Source organism: Halichoerus grypus, chromosome 3, assembly GCF_964656455.1.
Source record: "Halichoerus grypus chromosome 3, mHalGry1.hap1.1, whole genome shotgun sequence".
Classification (NCBI taxonomy): Eukaryota; Metazoa; Chordata; class Mammalia; order Carnivora; family Phocidae; genus Halichoerus; species Halichoerus grypus.
In genome coordinates this window covers 194,608,674-194,632,509 of record NC_135714.1, presented here as the reverse complement: position 1 = coordinate 194,632,509, position 23,836 = coordinate 194,608,674, and the positions used below count along the sequence as shown (strand labels likewise).

Below are 23,836 nucleotides of genomic sequence, written 5' to 3'. Positions count from 1 at the left end.
TCATTGTTTGTGCATAACACCCAGTGCTCCATGCAGAACATGCCCTCTTTAATACCCATCACCGGGCTAACCCATCCCCCAAGCCCCCCTCCCCTCTAGAACCCTCAGTTTGTTTCTCAGAAGTAAGAGCTTTGGATTCTGAAAAGGTTGTAAATGTGACCAAATATAGTCAATCTTTCTTCTCATTGGCACACTGAGAGCACCCAATTTGAAATAAGCAATCTGTATTCCAGGTAAAAGTTTTATTAATTTGCCCAGAAACATAAGGAGAAAGCAGGACATCAAGACGTTTTATTTAAGCAGTTCACATTAAGTTTGAAGTAGATTACTCTCTTTGTTCAACCAAGAATATAAGGAGAGCAAGAAAGCATTCACACCTCCTGGGCCGTAGTGTCTTTCTCCCCATAAGACCTAATAGATTATATACAAAAGAAATAATATTCCAGGTGTTTGTATGTCACTAGTAAAGGTTTCAACTTGCCATAGGGACAGCAGTAAACACTGTGACACTCTTTTTAGTCGTTTGCTCTGTTTGCTAATCTCTAAAAAGGTTTTTAACACTGTATAAAATATTGAAGAAAAGAAACCTCTTTTGTATGAAGACAGCCAGTTCTGAAGTTGATCTAATTAAAATTTCATTCGGTGGCTGCACACTTTCTTTTTGACTCTTATTTTCTCTCTTTAATGTCCCATTGAGGAAATGACTCAAACCACTTTGAGTAACGCTGTATGTTTTCCAAGGATGCTTTTCATTTTGGTCCCTGTAATTTGCAACTTATGAAACTGTGCTCTTGATATTAGAGGAATAACATGATTATATTAACCTCCTGAACAAAAGACTAGTATGAAACTGATTGTTTCCTAGCGACTCTTGTAAGCTTACAATTTTATTATAACTTACTTAATTTTGTACTTGATGTCATGATCTTTTCAAATGAGCATTGATATGCTGATTTATAATATAATATAATATAATATAATATACAAAAGGACACTTAAATTTACTTTAAAAATCTGATTACTTTGCCATTAAAAATTTTATGGTAGTAAGTTTTGTAGTTTATTATTTTGAAAGGCAAAACCAATCAAAAGTGAAGTTCCTTATCTAAGGAACAAAGCATACCTGCTAAGAGATGAAGGGAAAAAAGCAAAACAAATGACAAGAAGCAGTTGTAAGCGGCCTGAGATAAGAGTAGGTAGGCATTATGACTGGCTGTATAGAAGTAGTTCAGCATACTGTGCAGATCTAGTATTTAAAACATGAGGTTTCATTTGAGAGTAGAAAATGTGAAATGAAAATGTTACTTTTGCCTCTCCTTTGCCTCTGCCAAATAGGTTCAAAAGAGGACGTTGAAGTGTAAAGAACTCCGAAGAACTTCTCAACCCCACAAAAAAGACAGACAGACAGGAAGGGAAGGGATGGGAAGGGAAAAGGGAAAGGAAAAGGGAAGGGAGAAGGGAAGGAAGGAAGGAGGGAGGGAAGGAGGGAAGGAAGGAGGGAAGGAAAAGAGGGAGGGAAGAAGAGAGGGAAGGGAAGGAAGGCAGGAAGGCAGGCAGCCATAAAGGAAAGACTGCAGGGTTCTCTGGCAGGGTAGATACTGGGCTGGGGGGTAGGGGACTGCACAGGGCAGGCAGGCTAGAAGACTAATTGAAATTTACCCCTGAGTCCCTCAGTGAGACCTACAGGATAAAGTTACTAGTAACCCAAAGGCCTGAATGGGGGCAGCAGGAAAGATGAGGGGATTCAGTCCTTGTCCCTACTAATTTTAAATTTGTGACATGACCCGTAAAAAGATCCATCACAGGATCGGTGGGAAATATAAGCTAGGACAGAAGGCGGAAGCTGAAATGAAAAGGTCGGTCCCGAAGGCCGGTCAACAAAGAAACAGCTCTTTCAGCTTCAGAAGAAAAACGATAAGTTATTAATTGTGCTTAATGCAGACTAATTGTTTCCATTGCTGTTGGAGCGGCTACACGGCGAATATGAATAATGCGGTGCGTGCAGCTCGCCGGCTCCTGTCTGCTTGTTGTTGTTGTTAAATAGAATCCCCCCTCAAGATTCCAAAGCCACAAAGCAATGGTTAGTGTTCAATGACCTTCTGCACCGACCGTCTTTGGGGCTTTGAAATTGATTTTCCTCCTCTCAGTCTCTGATAGTCTCTCTCCAAGTGTGCCTGTCTAGTTCATCACCAGAGTGGAAACGGTGGCTCGGAGAGCTGAGGGAGTGGAGGTAGGCGTCACGCAGGGCATCATTAGAAACATCAGTACAGAATCAGCCTGCGCCCGTGTGCTCTGTGTTAAAAAAGAAGCAGCTGCTTTATTGCCCAATACAATGGGGAATATTCTCACAGGATTCACTTTTCTCATTCCCAAACACGGGCTGAGAAGTAAAGAAAATTCCTCCCTTTCTTCTGCAAGCCTCATGGGGATGCCAGGTCAAAACCGTATGTTTTTGATGGTAATTTTTGCAGAATTTTTTTTATACATGAGAAGCATATTCCCGAGGCTGGATGACCTGGCAGAAAGTCACAGGATCAGGAGAGGCTAGAATGACACAGGGAAGGATGTGCCTGATGGAGAATTCGGTGACAGAATAATTCTCTCGTAAGAAAACTCGTGGGATACTCTTCATACGGCTGAATTTCAGTGCCCACTGGGCTGTTTCTCTATTTGATCGTGGTGGAGTGTACATACACTAAACGTTGTGTTGGACAAAGAAGTTCTGGGCTTAAAGATGTACATTAGTCCCAACATACTCTCGTCAGCGTTTTACATTTTCTGTGTTGCAATGGAAAAGCCATTTTTGACCTTGGAAAGAAGTCGTCTTATCTGAACCTAAAAATCAGATTTTTACCAAATCTGAAACCACATGTCCCACTCTATACAAAATAGGTTGACAAAGACCTTTTCTGCTCGTCTACTTTAGTGTCCAAGAAGTTTTTGCTTGTGTGTTTTAACATACCTGCTTGGAGGCCTAATTTTATCTAAAGGAATCGCCCTTACACGGATGATACCATTTGTCTGTAAACAGTTTCCCAAAAATACATTATTTAAACCATCTTTGCAACTTCTTTCTGTGCTTACATACTAGAAAGCCATGTAAAATTATTGAAGACAAGTGATTTGATTTCATTTGATGATTTGATCTTTTGAGAGAGAGAGAGTGCCAGTGGGGGGTGGAGGGGCACAGGGAGAGAGGGAGAGAGAGAATCTTAAGCAGGCCCCACACCCAGCCCAGAGCCTGATACAGGACGCGATCTCACAACCCCGAGATCATGACCTCTGAATCAAAATCAACAGTCAGACGCTTAACCGACTGAGCCACCCAGGCGCCCCAAAGACCAGTGATTTTAAGATATAATAGATAGTGTCTCCAGGGCATTACTTTGATATGGATAGTCATTTAGACAGAGGAAAGGGAGATGTACTTCTGAGTTTTAAAGTCAGTGACCAAAAAAAAATACAATTAAATTCTCTCTTCTCTTGCAGCAACAAAATTAAATGTATATATGAAGTCAGAAACTCTTCCAAAGTATAGAGTTACTCTCCAGTTCCACTAATATTGATGAAGTGTATTTTTGAATATTACCTCTTTGTTTTCAACAATATCTCAAAGTTGCATTTTGGTTTAAGAAAAAATAATAATTTCATAGCAATTCACACCTAGCTTGTGAAAAAGTTCTTTGCCAGGGTTACCAAAGCAGAAGGACCTCATGTTGGAAACTTTTCAACTTTTGGAATTTGAAACCAAGATGCCTGATTCGAGGTTGGCTCATAGTTTTGCACATGGTAGATGCGTGTTTGCAGGGTCGGGGCTATGATCAGAATCTTTAGGGTTGCATAGGTGCAGCCTCAAATCCCATTTCCTATTTGAAATGACTCAAACTGCTTTGAATAAAGCTATGACACATTTTCCAGGGATGGTTTTTATTTGGGTCCCTGTAATTTTCAACTTTAATTTTATGATTAATTTATTGGCTATAGGTCTTTAGCCAAGGTTCGTTCTTGATTTCTCTGAGACTCACTTTCCCGATCAGCACAGTGCTCACCATTTTATTTGTTTTACATTATTTATTGAGCAACTACTATGTGCCCAGAACTTTCTAACTTGTGAAAATACAGAGGTGAGTAAGATTTCATGGAGCTCACATCCTAATGGGAAAAGACCAACAATAGATTAGTGCTGTGGATATATCATTCTTATTCATCACCTCAGTATGAAAGATAAACAGTTTTTTAAGTATATTTCTATCTAAATGTTATTTAAAGCTCTCATGCCTAGAAACTTTACGCAGGTGACTTTGGTCTCTCCCCATCTCTCCCCTGCTATTTCACACGATGCTATGGGCATAGCAACAAGCTCCTCATCTTTGAGTCTTCTCCACCAAAGCACTGAGTTTTCTTTTTCTTTTTTTTTTTTTTTTAAGATTTTATTTATTTGAGAGAGAGAGCACAACCAGGGAAAGTGGCAGGCAGAGGGAGAGGGAGAAGCAGGCTTCCCAACGAGCAGGGAGCCCGATGTGGGACTGGATCCTAGGACCCTGGGATCATGACCTGAGTCGAAGGCAGACGCTTAACTGACTGGGCCACCCAGGCGCCCCCAAAACACTTGAGTTTTCATGCTGTCTCTTCCTCCATTGTTGATGGCCACGTTATTGCTGAGACAGCCTTCATTCCTACCTGCGTGGCCTCTTCAGGCCCAGCGGGCACTCTGCTATATCCAACCTACTCTTGAAGCCATAGAAGTAATTCTGCTTCTTACAAATGATGCTGAGGCCCAGAAATCTCAAGGAGGCTCTCTCTGACTGAAACACCTACATGCTCCATGCATCCGTTTGCTCTTTGGGATCCTGATGCCCCCTCAGGCCTCTGTCTGCGATTTAAGATACAGGTTTCTATTTCTGTCAGGTTTGCGGACACACTCTGTGGTCCCTACTTCTCCAACACCAGGGAAGCCAAGAGCAGGGCCTGTGTCTCTGAGACACGGTGAATCTTCTGCCCTCATCGAACCTCTCCGCATTTCCCTCCTACATAATAAAATGAGAAATTTTTTCTGATCTAAGGCAAACCTTTAAACTCTTAAATTCTGTATCTTTCACACATTTTGGTTATATCCCAAATCCTCTCTATGTCTTCTTTTCCCCAGAGGTTCTAAGGCAAGGAAATGGAATCTGCCTTTGGCCATGGGCCACCATACTGGTTGCTATTCAAATGTGTCTTGTTTCTGTCCATAGTTTCATCAGGTAGCGCTCTCTGCTATTTCTGTACCCTCATGCGTGGCATAGGAGTAGTAGAGAGAGCCTCATACCTCCCTGGAGTCATGCCAGCTCCCCAAGATGCTGCCTACGAAGCAGAGGGCAGGCGTCTCTCCCTGGGCCCTGTGGAAGCCTCTGTTTTATTAGCTCGCCTCCCGCAGATTTCCTCCTCATCTGGAGGGAAACCCCCTTTCATCTCACCCCGTATTTCTCCCAAACATTATGGCTGTTCCCCAGTAGACAGGGCTGTAGGAAACCAGCTAGAGACCCAGGCTGTTTCTGCTTCTCATTTTGTCTCCTCTCTCCTGGGGGCAGCATGGTGAAGCAGCCACTGGACTTGAGAGAAGTGAAGTAGAGCAAAGACAGCTGAGGGGGTGGGCAATTTCAGGAGGAATAACACACTTTAAAGAGTATTGTACAATTTTAACCCCCCACGCAAGTCGATAAACAAGAACTGATTGTAAGAAGCGCTTTGAAGAAAGAAAGCGTGATGGTGTGGGTGGGATGGAGAGTGACCAAGTCAGTGTCACCTTCTCCAAGAGCTGTGCATATGCATCCTTCAGACTGCCTTGTTAAATCCTCTCCAGCGGCATCCAGGAAATAGTCTGTTCCTCTGGGCTGCTGAACATCTTGCTCACTCTTCATGTATAATCCTAAAAAAAGGTAAGAATTCAGATCAGAGGACCAACTACCACTCACAGGTCAAATCCAGCCTGTTACTTGTTTTTGTAGTGATTGTGAGCTAGGAATGGTTTTTATATCTTTAAGTGACTGACAAAAAAATAAAAATGAGAAAGAATATTTCATGACTTGGGAAAATTCTATGAAATTAAAATTTCAGTGTCCATAAATCAAGTTTTCTTTGAATACAGCCACACACAATCATTTATGTATTATCTGTGGCTGGTGTCATGAGCGGGCATGGCCAGAAAAAGCTAAAATGTTTACTGTTTGGTCCTTTACAAAAAGAGGTTGCTTGCAGCTCATCTGAATGATCAGGTTCCTCCTTGGTCTGGTACAACCCGTCTTCTCATCCGGAGTCCCTGCCCGCGTGTAGAACTGCCAATATCAAGTTTGTAAACCTAGGAATTCATTTTGCAAACATCGGTTTTAGAGGCTGTTAACATTTTGAATTGGAATTTAAAGTCCTCAAATGATCCTTTTTGGTCTTTTGGAATACAGGTTCTAATACGTGACTTGGGGAAGACAAATAGCTACTGCTTGTTGAGCCCTTACCTTGTGCTAGACATTAATAGATACATGGCATGTGTGTTACTTCCATTTAATCCTCATAAAATGTCTACACAGTAGTTACTACTCATATTCCCATTTTACAGATGATAAAACCAAGACGCAGAAGATTTGAGTCATTCACTAAACATCATCCAGCTCATTATAGGTGAAGTCTGGATTTGAACCCAGAGCCCACATTCTTAATAACCGTGCTGAATAGGGATATGGTAGGAGATTCAAAAAATGCTGTTTCCAATATAACATTTAATTCAGACTATAAACTTTAAACCTTGCCTTGGGGGAAAATGGATTCACAGTACAGTTACTAGTATAAGTTATAGAAGTAGCAATTGGTCATTTGCATCTGTTCTATTTTTGTGGTTGACACAGCATTCTTTTAAGATTTTATTTATTTATTTATTTATTTATTTATTTATTTATTTGACACAGAGAGAGAGAGAGCACAAGCAGAGGGAGCGGCAGGCAGAGGGAGAAGCAGGTTCCCCACTGAGCAGGGATCCTGATGGGGGCTCGATCTCAGGATCCGGAGATCATGACCTGAGCCAAAGGCAGATGCTTAACCGATGAGCCACCCAGGCATCCCTGACAAAACATTTTTAGATACATTAACTGGTTTTCAACCCTGTGAGATAAGCAACTCATTACCTCTATTTTACAGATGAAAACCAACAAAACTGAGGCTTCGTAGGATCACGTATCTAAGAAATGATCGACCAGGAACTTAAACTCAGATCTGATTTCTACTCCAGAATTCTTTCCACTATGCCTGTGTTAGGCAAACTTACATGACTTTTGCCCAATTTCTACTCCAGCTACACAGTTAATCACTTAGTAACTTTCTTGAAATGGATTCTTTGGGACTTAAGTACCTGATTAGCCCTCACAATAATATACATAAGCAGTAATGTACATAAAATCATGAGTTTGATTCCTCTTTTATTTATCCAACACTTCTGTTGTGCTTACTATATTCCAAACACTTTACAGTAAATATTAACTCCTTTGAGCCTCATAGCAACCCCTGAAGGGTAGAGGTTAGTACTGTCCCCATTTTACAGATTAAGAAACCAAAACACAAAGAGATGAAGTAACTTGCCCAAGGGTGTATACCTGCTAAGCAGTGAATCAGGATTTGAACCTCATAGTCTAGCTTCCAAGTTCTGTCCTTTGAACCCCTTAAGTTATTTGATATATTCAATTTATTTTCTAACACATTAAAATAAGTACATCAGTAGTAAAATTTAAAATATTCAGCCATGTACCATCCGTCGTCATCTTTCATAAAAACTGTATTGTACCATAGTGGAATATGCCAGAATACCCACAACCTCCTGAATATGTAAGAGAGAACACAGTCTCTTAACTTCACTGGACATGTTATTAGGGAAAATAATAATACATGTTAGGACACAAAGTGAATACACAATAACTTACTGGTACAATATGAAATATAAACCATGAAAAACATGGTGCTTTGTTCTTTAATTGGGGGACTTTTATTGTTAATAGGAATTTTAAAATAGCTGTCTTTCCTGAAGAATTTCTCATACAGCACTCTTGTCATGTGAGCATTTAATTTTTGCTTACACATTTTCAAAATAAGAGAATGTACAACTTCTAGAGGCAGCTTCCTCCACAGCCATCCAGCTCAGTTGTTAAGAGACTGTTTCTGTATTTGATCTAAAACCTGCTTCACTGACTTCTTCATTTATTTAGGTTGGTTTTAGAAGTGTTCTGTGATTCCTTCCTCTTTCTCCCCCTTCCCCGGTTATGTTTGACATAAGCTAAAAATAAAATTAGTTTGCATCCCTCGAGACCTGACCAGCTGCCTGTGGCCAAGCTTGATAGTGCTTGTTAGTGGGAGAGCAGGCTGGGGTTAGAATGTTTCCGTGGACTTCCAGAAAATAAATCAGTCTGCAGAACATCAACGTGATCAGGCATACTTCTGTTTATACGAGTACATAGTCTCACATAGTGATAAATACACATGTAGCTACAAAGTAATGTGATTTGTCTTAAGTGGAATGTGACTATGTTCTTAATGCAGTTCATACGAGGAAGTTCCAGAACGGTTTTGTGCAGGAAATGGTATGATTAGAATAACTTTCTAGCATCTCAAGATATCTACTTGAAAGGATGGTCATAATCGGTGTTCTTCAATACTTGTATATACATTACAAGTCAATTTCTGTCATCAGAGTCACCATTATGAGTTGGTTAAGATATTTCCTTAATTTCTATTTTTTTAAATTACATGAGGTAACTAGACGGAGACAGAGAGAAGACGGGGAAGAGCTAATGTATAGGTGTGTCTGTCTCCCACTCGTTAGCATATTTGTATCTTCTGATTATATTCTCCTGTTCCGCAGGCATTTCCTATTCAAAACAGGAACAGGGACAACGCCACTGTTCAGCACTGCAGCCCCAGGATACACAATGGCATCTGGCTCTGTTTATTCGCCGCCTACTCGGCCACTGCCTAGAAACACCCTATCAAGAAGTGCTTTTAAATTCAAGAAGTCTTCAAAGTATTGTAGCTGGAAATGTACTGCCCTCTGCGCTGTAGGGGTCTCCGTGCTCCTGGCAGTACTCCTATCGTATTTCATAGGTAAGAACACAGTTTAACAGTTACTTTGTCTGTATGTCGGGATGTTGTATTGTTGTCTTGTTGGTTTTATCCATTTATGTGGCCAAGAAGTATATTACCAGGTTTATTTTCTGGAGGAGGGATTAGCTAATACCGTATCAATCCGCAGAGCGTCTTCAGTAATCTTCGGGCAAATTTGGATAAATAGAAAAGCTGTATTTGCACAAAAAATGAGGTGTATTCTTGGCCACAGACTAGAGTGTGAACTTGTGTTTGGCGTATCCCTCTTGAAACATGGGTAGGTCTGTGACATCTCATATATGCACAGTCATTCGTGCACTTGCAGGAAGGGACACGACGCAGGAGTCCCCTTCGATGTATATTCGATGGGGAGCTCTCCACCACTTGTGCCACGTTACACACCTTCCAGCGAACTCAGCTATCTAAGTGTAAAACTCATCACTCAGCACCGTCGTCTTGCACTCAGAGCAGCTTGCACTCAACATCATCATCATCTTGCACTCAGCAGTCTCCAGAGAACGGTGCATCCATAAAACAATGAATGGCTCACATACTCATACATATATGTGGACTCTTCATCTTTTCTGACGTCGTATTGATCATGGTTTTCAGTCCATAGTAACCCCCATGATGGGAGCTGCTAATAGAAGTTGTAAATAGTGCTTTTCTTTAACTGTTTAATAACATGTATGAGCGTCTGGACTATTGGAAATGGCTTTTGTAAATGCCAGAAACGACCACATCAGATTCTGATCTGTTTGTGAGTGTGGAAAAGGCATTCCACATCGAAATGCTAATGGGGTCCACCGAGATTCATCACCAGCGATATGGTTTACCCAACAAGAGCCATAGCCAGTGATGCGTCCTCAAGTTTATAACGCGATTTGTGATGCCCATGAAATTCTAGAACCGAATACGAGTATTACGGAGCCATATATGGAACAGGATGATGCTTTTGCCGTGAACCCGTTTCTGTCATTCGCTACCATACTCCTTATAAATGATGTATTTGGGGAAGTGAAATAACCATTTTGAATCACAACATTTAAGAGAAATACAGAATTGTAAAGCATAAGGGAATTTTAGAGATAATTGAGTCAGGGATGGCAACTCTGGGGCGTGTTGTATACTGTAACTTCCAGTTCTTTGGCCATGGCAGATATCACTAATGAATCAGGGCACTCCTTCCCACTGAATCTGGAGACAGCCTCATTATCCCCATCACTGTGCTTCATACACCATCTCATAGAGCCACTGTCCGTCAGAGATGAAACCTTCTTGTCATTTTTCAATCCGAGTTAACTCCCTCCTCGTAAAAATGCTCCAACCAGGTACCACCAGGGTTGTTGCTTGGCCAAGATCCCACACTCATGAACCAGCACTATGCTCTTTCATAATAACTCAAGGTAAATGAGGAATATCACAACAAAAAATCGGTATTCAGAGACAGATTTCTAGTATTCAGCTAGAAAATACCTAGCCATTAAGAGAATCTCTTCTAGTTAGTTGTATAAATTACCTGTATCTGTCAGCGGTGTGCTGCTAAAGAATTATAAAAGGTTCTGAAATGCACCAGGCATAAATGGGATGTAATAAAATAAGCATACATATTTGTTGGGGATTTTTTTTACCATGGTACATGCCAGACAGATCAAGAACTATGTGGGGCTGGAAGTCAGGGTCTGTGTTTTTGCTCTGTTGTTAGGCGTCCTTTCTGATCGCCCTACCAGATGTGCAATATTTGTAATATCAGTTCTGATACCATGTAGTTTTATTTACAGTGGGTACTAGCAGAAAAAATAGCATTTTTTAAAAAAGATTTTATTTATTGATTTGACAGAGAGAGAGAGAGAGAGACAGCAAGAGAGGGAACACAAACAGGGGGGAGTGGGAGAGGGAGAAACAGGCTTCCCGCCTAGCAGGGAGCCCGATGTGGGGCTCAATCCCAGGACCCTGGGATCATGACCTGAGCCGAAGGCAGACGCTTAACGACTGAACCACCCAGACGCCCCGGAAAAATAACATTTTAATATGAGATTAGCTCCCTGTTATTTGTGAGACTTGTCCTCCTTTCAAGGGCCCCTTAGTGAATATAATTAAGTATCAGACTTCTAAGTAAAAACTCAGAATGTTCCTTTTCTTCAAGCTGCCTGTTTTCCTGTTTCGTAATTAGCACATTATAGTTTATTCCACTGTCATCAACTTGTCGCTCTGATTTTATCTCGCCCCACATGGAAATACACAAATTATATAGTTAATGTACTCAGTTCAACAGGTATTTGTCGAACATTTGTTATGATCTAGTTCTTGTGCTAGAACTTAAGGCAGTGCGATCCAACTGTTCTCTGGCAAAAATTACTTTTATCATCAAAGAATTATCTCAGATTTCCGTTGCTTTAATTAAGTCCAAATATACTTACCATTTTTACTGGTCTTCCTGTACTTAAATGACTAACACACTAATGCAATGATTTTTTCGTTGTAGTTAAAATCAGGTAAAGGATTTGTTCATCAGTTAACACGATACATTTTTTCAGGCCGAAGAGACTGCCTCTACCCTTGAAAACAAGAACAGGGCGCTTCTCGTCAGGGAAGGTTGTCCTTTTCTATTGAATGTGGCATACAGCAGAGATAGAGACAAGGGACCCTTGCCTGTCCAGCTTAGATCAGTCTGATAAACCCCAGAATCAATGGGGAGACCGATTTCCTCATCAGGTTGACCTCACAACATTTAACAAAAGGGCAGCCATCCTTACACTTTTTTTCCCCATTTCCTTAGAGGTCCCTTTTCTCATATTGACTGTCAATATAAAGCCAAAGCCTTAAGAAAGAAAGAAAATAAAAAGCCTGAGGAATAACTTCTGTTCTTTGTCACCTTCCAGGAAGGTCGTGAGAAGTTAGGAGAATGTAATATTAGCATTTCTCTTCTCTAAGATAAAGTTATCTCAGCAGAGTAAAGGTGAATAACTTCTGAAAGGGAGAGAGTGGGGGAGGAGAACAGGCTTTGTTGTTTGTTTTTCCTATTCGTGTCAAAATTCCAGAGAATAAGGAAAGAGTGAAAAAGAAAGCGAAAATACATTCCCATAGGTCGCTGTGAACTTTTTGCATAGGTAACCACTTGTTAACTTCTTGGTGTGTACCCTTCCAGATATTTGTCCATGCGTATGGTACCAGGCTTTCTCACTTATCATTTATTAAATATCATATGTGTATGATCTTATTTAGTGGCTATGTTTAACCAGTTCCCAAAAATGCAGTGACTATTTTTTTATGTGTGTGTGTGTGTGTGTGTGTGTTGAGTTGATCAAAATTTTTTATTTTTTTTTAAAGATTTTATTTATTTATTTGAGAGAGAGAGAGACAGTGAGAGAGGGAACACAAGCAGGGGGAGTGGGAAAGAGAGAAGCAGGCTTTCCAAGGAGCAGGGAGCCCAATGCGGGACTCAATCCCAGGACCCTGGGATCATGACCTGAGCCGAAGGCAGACGCCCAACGACTGAGCCACCCAGGAGCCCCGATCAAATATTTTTAAAAGATTTATTTATTTATTTTGGAGAGAGAGTGAGTGCGTATGCAAGTGGGGGAAGGGGCAGAGGGAGAGAGAGAATCCCAAGCAGACTCCCCGCTGAGCACAGAGCCCCACAGGGGGCTGATCTCAGGATCCTGAGACCATGACCTTAGCTGAAATCAAGAGTCACACCTCAACTTACTGATCCACCCAGGCACCCCCAGAATATTTTTTATCAGAATAAATTCTTTGAAAGGGTGTACCAAAATAGTGGGTATGTTTTACATTTTGCAAAACCATGGCCAAATTACCCTTTTTGCACAACTACAAATGCTACTTATTATCAATATTTTTGGCCCTTGACAGTCTCAGGCTAAAACATTTATTGTTGTTTTCACTTATTACTGAGTATCTTTTCATAGACATATTGACCATTTCTAGTTCTGTGTGTGTGTGTGTGTGTGTGTGTGTGTGTGTGAATGGCCTAGTTTCCCCCGTTTTTCTACTGGGGCTTTTCTCCCTTTTTTTCCCTTTGATTTGCAAGTGTTTATTTAGGGTATTAGTCATTTGTCATATGTGCTATATCTTTTCCAATTTGTTATTAATTTTGCTTATAATTGTTTTGCCATATACCATATAGAATTTTTTAGGTGATTAAATTTATCAGTTTTTCCCTATAATTTCTTCTTGTTTTGAGAGAGAGAGAGCATGTGAGCGCACAAGCCAGCGGGGAGAAGGGGAGGGGCAGAGGGAGAAAGAGAATCTCAAGCAGGTTCTACCCTCAGCGCAGAGCCCAACATGGGGCTCAGTCTCACGACCCTGAGATCATGACCTTAGCCAAAATCAAGAGTAGGACACTTACCTGACTGAACCACCCAGAAGGCCCTCTCTATGATTTCTGATTGTCATGTTATACCTTATAAAGTCTTTATTCACTCTAAAGAGTATTTTTTAAAATTCACATAAATTTTCTTCTGGTACTTTTATGGTTTTTCCACAATTATTTTTAGGTCAACATTTTTCTGGGCACTCTGATAGATGTTAGAGGTTCAAATTAGCTTTTTTCCAGAAGCTCATGGTCAAGCGACGTACACAAACACACTTTTAAGAGTACATAATTTCATAGCAACTTGAACCTTATGAACAAAAACTAGAAGAGAAAGGAAGGAAAATACCAATCTCTGACTAGAGATGTTGGGGAAAGACTTGATCTGGCAGGTGATGCCTGAAAGATGAAGAAGAGTTCAGTTCACTAGGTTGGACAACAAAATGGTCAGCAGGAGATCACCTTGAAGAGAGGTCATCGGAAGCGGGGAAAGGAAGAAACGTGAAGTACCCACAGCGGTGCACGTGGAGTGCTCACAGTGGGCCAGACATGGTGTTTGAAGCTGCATGGGAATTGCCTTATTTAATTTTCACGACACAATGAATTTAATAAGAAGCATCTATCATTCATTTAACAAGAAGAATCTATCACTTAGGGAGGCACCTCGCCTGGAGTCACACAGTCAATGATGGAAGCTGGACGGGAAAGTGTCGAGGACCCCGCTCTACTATACCACCTCCCCTGAGGTTTGTAAAGAACTGAAAATAGGGAAGAAATTGAAGATATTAAAGCATAGCAATGAAAAATCATCATTTCTGTTGTTGTTCTTCTTTACATAAGATTACTTTAGTGGTATTCCAGAACACGTAATTTGAAGACAGACTTGCGCTTCGTAAACTTCAGTCTGCCTAGGAATCACCTGGGGATCTTTTTAAAATGCATATCATGACTCAGCAGAACAAAAGAGTATGTGTTTTTTTAAAGCGGGGGAGCAGAAGGAGAGGGAAAGAATCCTAAGCAGGCTCCAGCCCGGGCCTCAACACAGGGCTCGATCTCACAACCCTGAGATCATGACCTGAGCCGAAATCAAGAATCGGACACTTAACCGACTGAGCCACCCAGGTGCCCCGGAGGGTCTGTATTTCAAACGGGCTCTCAGGTGATGCTGCTGTGGTCCATAGACCACACTTTTAGTAGCAAGGCCATAGGCCAGCACTGTCAGCTGTTCTGTTTGATGATGGAAACATTCTGTTTCTGCCCTGTCCAATTCAGTAGCCACGAGGCACATTGACTATTGAGCACTTGAAATATGGCTAGTGAACTAAAGAACTGGAGTATAAATTTTATTGTTGATTAGTTGAAACTCAAGCAGCCACATGTGGCTAATGGCTACCATTTTGACAGCATAAGTGTAGACCAGCTGTTAGAAGACTGGCCTAGGTAGGAGATCATGACCCTGTTGGGATAGAGGAGTGAGCAGAATTGAGAAGGTACAGCTGATACATAATAGAATAGATGGGCCATGATTGATCACACCCCAATTTTAAAAATCAAATGTTCTAAGCATGTACCCATGGCAGACTTCTTTTCGGCAGAGTCACATTATGATTTTCTTTAGATGAATGAACTCCCAATTAAAATCCTCCTTTAATGCATTACTCTTTAAGTTGGTGTATCTTTACACAACGAAAGTTCTACTGAACACAAAAGTGAAGCTCAATGATAATACTTAGTGATACAGACCTATCAAAAAAATACCTGTGCCACTTTTTCTGGGCCTGAATTTACTCATTCTTCTTTTTTTCTGTTCTAAAATTAGAAAATTATAAAGATGGGCAGATATCCAGCAGTTGTTCACCAAAGAATGGATAAAAAAGGGATGATCTGTTGGTTACTTTTGCTTCTGTGCACGGTTACAGAATGAGTAAGAACCTTGATTATTCTTTACTCACAGAACGCTCTTTTTCCTGGGTGGGAGCTAACCTGAAATTTTGATGTTGCACACGCAGAAAATGCCCAGAAATCTTACCATAAATCATAAACATTATTGAAACATTATTAAGTCAAAATAAATGTTGGAATAATTATGTTAACACCATTTAAAACAGCAACAAAATCAAGTCAAACTTCCAGTGACACCCTGAAGGACATTTAGCCTCATTAACATTTCCGTATACTTTTAGGCAGAGTCTGAAAATTCAAATAATTTCCCACGTAGAGTAGCATCAGAAGTATTTGCACATGTTCTTTAAATTTCAGGAAGATGAGAGAAAACAAAAATCTTAACAAATTATATTTTGCTAACATATTTTCTCAATTTTTGGCCCAGTTTATCCCAACAAATAATCCCTGGGACGACAGTTGTTTTTTTTTTAAATATAACAGCTTTATTGAGATATAATTCACATATCACACAACTTACCCATTGAAAGTATATGATTCAGTATTTGCAGTTTGCAACCATCACCACACTCAATTTTAGAACATTGCCATCACCTCCAAAAAGGGTACCCTGTTCTATTAACAGTCACTTCCCATTTCCCTCCAAATGCTCCATAGTCTGTCCCCCCCAACCCCCCACAAATAACTTTTAAGGGACTGGTCTGTCAGCCCATTTCCTAATAACAAGAAATAACTCAGCATTGTTTTTCTTCTGGACTCCTGACATTTGCTGCTAAGCAAAGAACTACTTGCATTTTCAGTATTCCTTTTCGGTTAAAAAATACATGTTAGTTATTTATTTCCTCTGAACAGCTGCTACCAACCGATTCCTAAAATAGATGTTGTCACATGTCTGCTAAAAAGGCTGTTTAACAACATAAGCATTCCCTAGATCTAGCAAAACATAACCTGTCGAATTTAGGTTCATTGCAGTTATGATTCCATGGCAGTTATCTGTCCTACTTCTGTGTCGATTTGCATTTTATGAACATTTTTACCTCTCTGTGTACCTTGAAATTGATTATGGTCCTAGCTATATACATGCAAGTCAGGGTTAGAGGGAAAACACACCAGCCTTTTATGCTTCATGAAAAATCAACCATTTAAATATATATGGCAAAATAAAATGTGTTGGGACATTCTTTTTTCTTTTTGGACATGTCTTCGTAATAAAAGTGCTGTTTTATTAGGTGATAGAACACAGCCAAGCAATGAATTACATACCATTTTTCACTATGGCTTCTTCCCCTAACTCCTGGTTGCATTACATTCAGAAAATGCATTTTGCCTGAGATGGAATGCTAGCTTTTTAATACTACTAATGTGATTTCATCACATTGGAGAAAAAATATGTTGCCTATATTTTAGAGGATTGAAACGTATAAACTAAAAATTTTAAATCAGTATATCAATATTTTATTTTATCCTTGGCCACATGAAATTAGGACATATTTAAGCCTGATTCAGCGTGGAATGCAGGATTAGAATGGAACAGTTTACCTCTAGAAGAGGAGGAAAATAGTAATACGATAAAGCATACTACCACAGCACTCTGAAGTGAGTCTGTAAATTCAAAAAAGAAAAAAATCTACTAAGAACCCATTCTAGATAGTTGTATTATTTTTTTCCTTATTGAGGACAGCACTTTGTATGAGTGAAATTGTGTTTTCATATATGTGTGTTTGTGTATGTGTGTATGTGTGTGTGTATGTGTGTTTGTGTATGTGTGTATGTGTGTGTATATATGTGTTGTATGTATATATCTATACACACACACATATATATCCCTCCAGCATCCACAGAAAGTTTAGCTCTTGTCATATTTGCACTCTATCCTGACTTTCAGTATAAACTATAGAAATTTATAGAAAATATTAGTTTAATTAATTATAGAAAATATTAATTTATAGAAAATATTAGTTTTCTATGTCTGGCATATCATAAAGAAACCTAGTAAAGGTTGAGAGGCCACTTAGAATTTAGTTCCTTTATAGCCAAACCTGTATAATTCATCAGTGACTTCTGAATTGAACCTACAGTGAGAAAAATGTTGTATACTGCACACTCAACTTTTGGACATAATTTTTTGTTGCCTTTTATTAGCACAACATACAAATGTTCAGTTTTGAGTTTATCTTCATATTGTTTATTACTATCCATAAAAGAGAAATCACCACCAATTTCAAGAAATTAATACAAATGTTGGAAATAAGCTCCTCCTCTCCTCCCCCAAAATAATTTATTTTACTCTTAGCTTGATACGGGGTCAGCTAAAGTAAATAATATATGAGAAATACTCTATTTACACAGACTGTTTTTACCATTCAAATATAAAGATCTCCCTGACTTGAAAAACACCCAAGGACAACACCAATAATGAGAGATGCCTTTAAACTCCAGTTTCTGCCAGACATAAATATCTTCTCTGTGAAAGACGGTGCTGTTTTCTCTGTTTTAGGCTATCATTTTTATGGAATGTAGCAACATCTCCTGCCTAATGACAAGTGGAAAGCATAATACAATATTTACCATTTCAGCGCTGCATTGCATAAATATTTAATTGGTGTTGCATATGCCATTTGCTTTTACATTAGTGGTACTGAGAGCGGTGTGTTCGGAGAGAAATATCTACATACAGAGGAGTGAAAGGAAAAGTAACTGGCACATATATGATTTTTTACAAACTTGATAGATGGCTAGGAGTTTTAGGAAGGAATTCATCATAAAACCTTTAAGTTCTATTGAATCTATATTCAAACAAAGGTCTCATCCTAGTATAACAGGTAAAATAAAACTCAAATATGTATCCACTCTTTTATTGTTTCTACATACCCTTAGAATGTCTACTGACGCCTCACACCTCGTCTTTCTTCCTTAAAATTGAGGTTCCACTGCTCCTTTGTTAGTGCTTTGTAATGTCACTCTAGAGAAGGAAGTGACCGTCCATTCATCTATCCATCGTTCATTCAATGTTTATTTATTGAGACACTGTGAGAGTTACAGCAGTGAACAAGATAACACAGCCCTTGCTCTCTTGGAGATTATATTTTAGGGCATGCAAACAGTGAGCATTTAATTGTCATCCTGAGGCCTATTTAAAAAGGAGAAATGGGGCGCCTGGGTGGCTCAGTTGGTTAAGCGACTGCCTTCGGCTCAGGTCATGATCCTGGAGTCCCGGGATCGAGTCCCGCATCGGGCTCCCTGCTCGGCGGGGAGTCTGCTTCTCCCTCTGATCCTCCCCCCTCTCATGCTCTCTGTCTCTCATTCTCACTCTCTCTCAAATAAATAAATAAATAAAATCTTTAAAAAAAAATAAAAAGGAGAAATGTAGGAGACTAGAGACTGCATAAAAAACAGAACTTACTGAATTTGAGCATTAGAAAAAGGTTTTCCTGCTAAAGCCTGAATTAAGTAGGATTATGTGTTTGGACAAATGCTGACGTTAGGACAAATTTTAAGTTTGACCACATAAACCTAAATGTGGCCCCAAAAAAATCAATTCTCAGGAGTATTAAAACCAATATATTGTAACATAATAAAGAAAATCTCGATGTGTCTGAGGGGGAAAAAAAGTGATGATATTCATTTGTTTTCTTTGTTGAGTTAGTATAGCGAGGAACCTATCTGTAGTTAATACCTAGAAGGGGAAAGAAATGTTACTTTGGAAAGTTGGGGCAACTGGATTTAAAATTGTCACAGAAATTTATCGTCTGTTCTGATTTATTATGGTCTTTCTGATTGTCCCTTTCCCTTAATTGTAGATAACAAACATACATACTTTAAGAGTTTTGTTTATCAAGTATGCCCAGAAGATCGTTTTAAAACTGTTAAAAGAAACAGTATCTGAGTTGTTAATAAACATTCCTGAATACTCTATTAATCTGTTCTGATGAAATTTAAGAAATATATGCTTCTTGTATTTCAGACGTTGCTGGGAAAAGAAAGTCACATTGCTCTGCATTTGATAACCAAAGAGCTCAGCATGTCCAATTTCCATTAGTGAGTTGCACCTAAAAGGCATTACTTTGAGACCCTTCCATTGTGCATTTTAAGCACATACCAAACGGAATCAAAGAACAATTAATAGTTTTATCTAGACCCACTTCTGTATAATACCAAGATGGTTTTTGAGATAATATTCAGTGTTTTTAAAGATAAGAACTTCCAATCTTTCCTTCACCTGTTGAATGTCCTCACTGGGGACTTATTCAGGTTTCTAGAGACAGAACTAGCGCTCCGTTCCTGGTGGCGGTCTTCATCAGCAGGGCTGCCATGACATTGGCTGGCTCCCATCCTGGAATTGTCATTTCTCCCTAATACTTGACCTACAGACTGATCTTTCCCATTCTGCCTTCACTAGTGAGTTTTTTGTCCGCTTCATCACTTTTCAGAGGCCTTCTTGTGCCCCTAGAGAAGAGAAAGCCTTCCACATATTCACCGTACATTTGCCAGGGCTGTAGAAGGACATCCAAGGCTACCTTGAAGATCACCGCATTTGATTCTAGAATATGGGGCCCTTCATTCTTTTTTTTTTAAAGATTTATTATTGGGGCACCTGGGTGGCTCAGTCGTTTAAGCATCTGCTGTCGGCTCAGGTCATCATTCCAGGGTCCTGGGATTGAGCCCCACATCGGGCTCCCTGCTCCATGAGGAGTCTGCTTCTCCCTCTGCCTCTGCCCCTCCCCACTGCTCATTCTCTCTCTCTCTCAAATAAATAAATAAAATCTTTAAAAAAAAAAGATTATTCATTTATTTATTTATCTGAGAGAGAGCATGCCCGTGCGCACCAATAGGGGAAGGGGTAGAGAGAAAATAACCTTCAAGCAGACTCCCCGCTGAGCGTGCAGCCCCAGGCCAGGCTCAGTCCCAGGACCCATGAGATCATGACCTGAGCCAAAACCAAAAGTCCGTCCCTTAACCAACTGAGCCTCCCAAGTACCCCAAGGAGGGGAGGGGGAGCTTCATTCTGAGAAAAAAATGATGCAGGTAGTTTTGCATTTTGCATATTCTAATTTGTTTTTTCATAGGCATTTCCTTGTAATTATGACCAATATCACAGTCAATTTAATTCCATTAAGTTTAGCAATTACTGAATTTCCCTCCTAAACACTGAATTCACAAAGGGAAGACATAGTCTTTACCACGATGATCTCACAATCTTATATGGAAAAATATAATGTCCAATTTGCATATCCCATTACAACATATTTTTAGAATACTGTTTATAAGTGCAGAACCTCAAAGCAGTAAGATTTGAGTGTTTTTTTGTTTTTTTTTTTTTTTTTTTATTTATTTGACAGAGAGAGACACAGCAAGAGAGGGAACACAAGTAGGGGGAGTGGGAGAGGGAGAAGCAGGCTTCCTGCTGAGCAGGGAGCCCGATGTGGGGCTCAATCCCAGGATTCTGGGATCATGACCTGAGCTGAAGACAGACACTTAATGACTGAGCCACCCAGGTGCCCCAAGATTTGAGTTTTGTATCCCACCTCTGTTACTTACTAGCTGTGTAATCTTGAGCAAGGTACTTAACCCTCCATAAACTGGAGTTTCCTCATCAGTGTAGACAGGATTAGTAATAATACAGCTCTTGGAAATCTTTAATAAAATAATTAATGTGCCTGATAAAATGGAAGTGCTCAATTAGTGTTAGCTGCTATTATTATTCCTTATAACAATCTAGTAAATCAAATATTATTATCCACACTTTTTAGAAAGAAAAGTCTTAGGCCCAGAGAATCAGTGGCTTGTCCTGTGTTAAAGTCTGAATGTATTTAAACCGGGACCATAATCCAGGTCTTTTTATCTTGAGCCTGGGACTTTTCCCCACTATATCAAGGGCACTGTTTCTCATAAGGATTTCAGAATTTAAAGGTGGTATGTGGACAATAGAATAAATAAGACTGAAGGACAAAATGAGGAATGTACTCCCTTTTGTCTTCTTACCCCATGGTATCTGATTATGTCACAATGAAGGTCTCAGTAGATGTTTGCATGTCATGACCCATCTCTTTCACAAATAAAGAACACTTCTGCTGGCTATCATTTCTATATAGATTTTAATAATGTTGCTTATAGTTTACTCCATTTATTCTTACTGTTGCCTTCTGTTTGTATCAAGAAGTGTTGATGTTTTCCTTTAAAGTAGTGCTATAAAATTTTCTTTTAAAATGTATTTAAATTTTTAAGCTAGTCATCTCACAAAAAAAATAAACATATAAATGTAAAAATATATTTAGTTATAAAATAAAAAGACATAGATGGTTCAAATTAAATCATAAAGATGATAAGCACTTTTTTTTTTAAACATGTACAGGAATCATTACTGAGGAGACCGACAATGCTATCGGTCTCTTTCATTGGGCCTTTTAATTCATTCTAGATCCTTAATCTTTTCATTAACTACATTTGTAGTTTAAGAACCGAACTGCATGATGTAGTTAGTGAGCCCGTGTGAGTTACATAGCATTTGTACATAAAACCTAACCCGTATTATTTCAATCATTTCAAATAGTCACAGATTTTACCATTATTTTCTATTTTTAGAGTCAAGATATTTTTAGATGCTTTTTACTACTTCAGAGAAATTCTTTATGATCTTAGAAAAGAATCACATAGAGAGAGAGAAGCAATGCATGTTTAAAGTGGAAAAGTGGGCCACTTATTTCTAGGAGAGGAGCGTGAGACCACCAAATACAAAAGCAGGTTGGCAGTGTGAGCAGGTGTCCTGGGGATCAGAGATGACGACTCCCTTTGTATCTTGCTTTGAAATAGATGTCCACAGGTGCTTCATGAATATCCATTAATAATAGTTAAGTTCATAAGTAAGGAAACCTGCTCTCCACGATGGCCCAGATTAATGGGGGGGCAGCTGGAAAACTGGCTTCGGAGGATCTGTTTCCACCTGCGTGATGACGCAAGCAGGTCAAGGAAAACTGATAAGATCTGTCAAAGTTACCATCATGTACTAGATACCAGAAGTGGGGAAGCATGGGAGTCCATGCAACAGAACTTGATAAGGGAGATGGTGACCCCATTTTTGTTGATGTACGGATGGTGAACAACAAACTGCATGAGCTGGTTGTACCTAGATTCCTGAAGAGTCATTGATTTTGTTTAAAGTTGCCACCTGAGAACCATGCACACACGTGTGCACATGCACACATTCCCAGATCACATTTTCCCTTTCAAATGTAACCGCTTAGAGAAGTGAACTATTTTGAAGGGGCTGTTTTTCTGGATTTTGCCATATTTTTTTAATTTATTTTTTTATGTTCAATTAGCCAACATATAATAATACATCATTAGTTTTTGATGTAGTGTTCAAGGATTCATTAGTTGCATATAACACCCAGTGTTCATAGCAGAAATGTCCACAATAGCAGCCAAGATGCCCTTCAACAGATGAGTGGATAAAGAAGATGTGGTCCATATATACAATGGAATATGACTCAGCCATCAGAAAGGATGAATACCCACCATTTGCATCGACATGGATGGAACTGGAGGGGATTATGCTAAGTGAAGTAAGTCAAGCAGAGAAAGACAATTATCATATGGTTTCACTCATATGTGGAGGAAACCATGGATTTTGCCATATTTTAATATACCAGTTTTCCTCTAGAAATCTCCATGTCCCTAATAGTTGGATCTTTTAATAATGAAGATCAAAGTGTCTTAAAATTTCAAAGACTTGTAATTTTCAGATCTATTCTACTACTTTTTCAAAAAGTCAAAACAAGCCGGGGCACTTGGGTGGCTCAGTCAGTTGAGTGTCCGACTCTTGATTTTGGCTCAGGTCATGATCTCAGGGTTGTGGGATCAAGCCCCATGTAGGGCTCCACGCTCAGCATGGAGTCTCCTTGAGATTCTCTCTCTGCCCCTCCCCCCTGCGCTCTCTCTCTCTCTCTCTCTCAAATAAATAAATCTTTTTTTAAAAAAGCCAAAACAAGCCAAAGAAAGTTTTATGTTTAAGTAGATTATTAACATACATACACATTTGTCACATAAAAGGAGGAGGTAGCTCTTAAAGCTATTATGGAAGAAAGGAATCCAGATGAAAACTGAGTCAGTACAACAGGCTTTTGAATAATGAGTGGATCCATGGCAAAGCTGCTAATAACTGTCACTAATGAATCTTATGTTACATACATTTTGTGATAACAGCCAAGTCAGTATATTGGCATGTGGGGAATCGTCCACAGATCATGTAAATAATTTCATTGTGTATTTCGAATGTTCTTGAAATAGGTCCTCTTGCCATATTCCTTAACGTTGACAACTGTTACCTCAAAGTTGATTGATAATGACTGGCCCCTTTGGACAGCCTATCATAATGGTGAACACTTTGTTCTTTCCACAAGATTGGAGAGGGAATGCTTCTTTCATTCAGAGAACAGAACCGGGACATGAGAGAAAACTAATGAAACATTAGGAAAACAGCCTGTT

General features: G+C 39.5%; 1 protein-coding gene across 18 annotated transcripts in view; it reads left to right on the top strand.

Moving 5' to 3' along the window:
• TENM3 (teneurin transmembrane protein 3) overlaps positions 1 to 23,836 on the top strand; it is a 602,365-nt gene that overhangs the window by 433,103 nt on the left and 145,426 nt on the right. For all 18 annotated transcript variants that reach the window (XM_078069865.1, XM_078069864.1, XM_078069863.1 and 15 more), the window contains one exon: positions 8,879 to 9,117. In XM_078069865.1, coding sequence (XP_077925991.1) covers positions 8,879 to 9,117 — 239 coding nt within the window. The remainder of the gene's footprint in view (positions 1 to 8,878; positions 9,118 to 23,836) is intronic.